This window comes from Monopterus albus, unplaced genomic scaffold, assembly GCF_001952655.1.
Source record: "Monopterus albus unplaced genomic scaffold, M_albus_1.0 scaffold40.1, whole genome shotgun sequence".
Classification (NCBI taxonomy): Eukaryota; Metazoa; Chordata; class Actinopteri; order Synbranchiformes; family Synbranchidae; genus Monopterus; species Monopterus albus.
The window spans coordinates 2802654-2806852 of NW_018127920.1; the positions used below are offsets into that span (position 1 = coordinate 2802654).

A 4199-nucleotide genomic window follows, 5' to 3' on the forward strand; every position below is an offset into this window, starting at 1 on the left:
CTGTTTTGTGTCCCCCCCATGGACTGTTCCTCTGGACCGTGGCTCCACTCTCCCGTCCCAGGCAGGTCAATGCTCAATCGCCTATCTGTTCCACTATTGCCTTCATCTCTCTGTCTCTACCTTCAGTAGCCACCATCACCACCGACCAGCCCAGGAGTGACCCAGCCTACGCAGCTCGGCCCAGCTCTCCATCTCCTCACCTCCTGCTGTTGGTCAAACACCCGGCTACTACTCATCGACAGGACTATTTCCCTCTGTGTATTGTTACTCTCATCATCACTGTACATAATAAATCACTGCTTGCACCGAAGTCGGCTACCTGGGTCCGCCTCTTTCTCGTTCGCTCACTGACAGGTGCGAACGGCACATAACACCAGCTCTGTTACCTCTTCTACAAAATCCTTTCCTCTTAGCGTGACCTAATCTAGCTAGTGACAGACAGCCACTTGTTAGCAACCGCCATTTTAAAGATACATAAAAGCTTTCAAAATCACAAGTGGGCTATTTTCTAGCATATCTTATATTGAGGAACAAAATGTGAAAATGTATTGGCATTTTTTTATCAACAGACTCATCCAGGGTAACAGCCACAGTGATTATGGTTGAAAGGTTAATGAGATTAGAATGAAGTATGAAGAGTGACGCTCACCAGATTTCAGAGGCAGCGTGGGAGCACGAGGGCTGTTCATACAGTTTTAAAGCTCTTCTCTGTAATTTTGATATTGTCGCAAAGGCAAAACTGAACAGTATTAACCTATATAGCAAAGCACTTACAGTCAGCTGGAAAGAAAATTCAGGAAATTTGGCAGAACGGTTTCATTACTATAAAAGAAAGTAAAGGGTGGTGTCTTTGCAACTATCTTTATTTGCTGCTTTATAGTAAAATATGTAGGGTTGCAAATAATGATTAATTTCATTATCAATTTAAAAATTATTTTCTCAGGTAATCATTTTGTTCATAAAATGTTAGAAAATAATAACACGTTTCTCACAGGTTCCCGACGTGTATCTACTGTATGGAACTCTAACAAACAATTTATGATTCAGGGTTAAATCAGATTGGCTGCCTTATGACTCCCGTTATGTACTGTTTTCATGTTGCATATTTGTAGTGCTGAAAAGGACAAAGAAGAGTAAGAATGACCTCATCAATGCAGAGGATGGAGATGACCACTTCACTGACATCTCATCTGTTGGTAAGGATGAAACCTGACACACAATATCTGCTGTAATACTGCAAGTTGCTATACTTTTGTAACACATAAACTGCTGGTTCACACTGAAAGCAGTTTAATGTATTACACAGCTGATATAGCGATTTATTTATTTTATTAAAATACCTTAGTACCATTGGCACTTAACAAAATTAAGAATGTCTGAATCAAATAAATGTAGAATTTATTATCAAGTTTATTAATGGATGCACCCACTTACCATACACACTTTTCCAGATGTTCACTTTTCACTTGTTATAAACAATTTGTTCATGAAACAATATTAGCACTAAAGCACTAAATCATCTTCAGTTGTCCAAAATGCAGCCACTTTGCTGGAGGATTCAATTGTAGAGTGACTTGTACTGAATGTTTTTGGAAGGCTGATGAGGTAAAATTATCCAGTAATGAATAACAGCAAAAATTAACAGAACTGGAAAACACATAAATCTGTATAATCGTATAACCGAAGCATTTTTTCTGCTTTCCCTTTATCTGGTGACCCCTCAGACTTAACTTGAGTCTTGACCTCCCAGACGGGGATCACTGGAGTAGGCCAGTGCAGTGAATGTCCTTGTCTTGTAATAAATTGTACAAGGACAAATTCCTGAAGCACAATCCTTCAAATTTTGCTCACTAGAGGGTTTAGTGAGACTCCTTTCATGTTTCTGGACACTAGGACATGAACTTCATGAAAAAGATTCTGTGTTTCCATAAGTGGTGTAAAACTATGGAATAATTTAAATGTGGACATAAAAAAATAGTAATAGAATTGATGAGTTTAAACAAAAATATAAAGGTATGTGTCAATCAAGATATATGCAAGAACAGGCTTAATGATTAATTAGATGGAACATTGTGGGTGTGGTGTAAGAATGTTAATACTCTGTAATAATTCTTTAGTATACTGTGTGGCGTAGAAGATAATTATCTATGAATGTAATTATGTAGAATGTTAACACTCTGTAATAATTCTGTAGTATATTACTTGTGTGGTGTAGAGGATAATTATTTATATAGAGATATTGCTTAGGATTTAAAAGTTGTAAAATGATGTCATGGGGTAGGACTAGATAAGTCTAACTTCTTCCTACTCCGTTCAAGCATGTACTAGGTATAAGTAAATTGATATCGGATTATTATTGTTGGATATGTGTGAAATTACATGTGTTGACATATCAACTGTTTTACATGCTTGAATGAATAAATCAAATCAAATCAAATCAAACTTCAAACGCCTGCTACAACAAACTACACAGAATGCAGCCTCAAGTCTAAAGCTCACGTTAGCTGATTAATAAGTACAATTGTCAATCCATTAGAACACTCTGGTTACTACTAATGTGATTCAAAGCATTAATTTATAAAGCTCAAATTTCTCTGAAAATTAAAATCATTCATTCATTCATTCATTTTCTACCGCGGAGCCAATTCCGGCCAGCAATCGGGCGAAGGCAGGGTACACCCTGGCCAGTTCATCGCAGGATTAAAATCATATTAATTCAATACAAAAGTAAAATCATGACCAGGTCGCTAATGTTACCAAAACAAACATGTTAGCTTAAGATAGTAACACATCCTCTTTCAGACATTTAGTTGCCAAGAGCTCCTTCATGGCTGACTGTTTGACTACTTGCAGTTTGACAGACTCTACTAATCTACTTCGCTAGGTAACAAGCATGGCTAATTTACAGACTGTACTTTGACAACACAAGATAGAGAAGCAACAGAAAAGGTGTAGGCAGCAGAGTGTCATGGAGGGGGTAGTGTAGCTGAGAGACACCATGTCCTGTGCCATTTTCACTGGATTTATCAAACAGTGTGTAAAATCTTAGTTGATGTCCGTGCAGACTCTGTCATCCAGGTCATGGTAAGCTGAAAAAAAAAATCAACTGGACTTGGTTGTCCAGTTGATTTTTTTTTTTTTTTTTCTAAGTTTTTTCAATCTTAGTTGCTGCACCTTTAAACAAACAGCAAATCTGAATTCACAGTTTAATGGAAAAGAAGAAGAAACTGAGACTTCAGAATATTCCACTGGAACTTTTAGTAATCACAGTGTGAACTGTGACTGTACCACCACTAGTTATGAGAATCCAGTTGAGGTCCTGTAGCTGATATCATGGTATTTAACAGCTGCCTTAATGGGGGGGGTTAACATTCTCTATCCTGCTAGCTTGTATGTACATAGATCCCGTAATACTGAGTTCAGCATTAGCTGCAGTAGGTTCATATAGGATCATGTGATTAACACAAAACTTCCCCATGTCAGATGCACTCTGGGTTAAAAAAAAAACTGATGGATAGAAGAAGTACAGAACATAAACCCTGGTGGTCAAGGTTTTGTTTAACAAAACAGAGAACTTAACATTAAGAATGAAACTTTTTTAAAATTATAACACAATTGACACTGATTAATACTTTGGTAATTAGCTATCAAATGTAAGCCATAGACGTGACACAGATTCCAATGAAGCACTGTTGAGCATAATCATATTTGAAACAGGGTCAGTAATGATGTAGATCACCTGTGTGGGTATATGCCTCAACGTATTCTGTGTAGCTCAATAATTTTTTGCCATCTTGCCTTTATTTGACAGTCAGTGTAGAGAGAGAGAGGAAACATGAACAGACAGAAGGTATGACATGCAACAAAGCTTTGCAGCTGGGAGGGACTCAAAACTATGGACAGTTCTGATAGCAACTTCATGGGCCCTAATAGACAGAGGGAAAATATACTGTAGTAAGAATTAAATACTTTAAAAAAGATACTGTATATGAATGATAAAAACGTTCTAGTTATTAACAAAAGCACACTGTTTTTTTGTGAAGGGCTGTTTAATAAGAGATTTGCTTTTCTTCTGACAGCAAAATATGCATCAATAAAATGAACATACAGTAGATGGCTTCTGTGGGACTAAAGATGAAACGGTATGATGTCTAGATTAAAATAGACCAGGAAATAATTATCTCCCTGGTCTTCCTGTG

General features: G+C 37.2%; 1 protein-coding gene across 1 annotated transcript in view; it reads left to right on the top strand.

Annotated features, from left to right (window-relative positions):
- LOC109959665 (voltage-dependent N-type calcium channel subunit alpha-1B-like) overlaps positions 1-4199 on the top strand; it is a 163498-nt gene that overhangs the window by 76438 nt on the left and 82861 nt on the right. Inside the window, 1 exon segment of the mRNA XM_020599203.1 lies at positions 1113-1196. Within this exon segment, the coding sequence (XP_020454859.1) occupies positions 1113-1196 (84 nt within the window).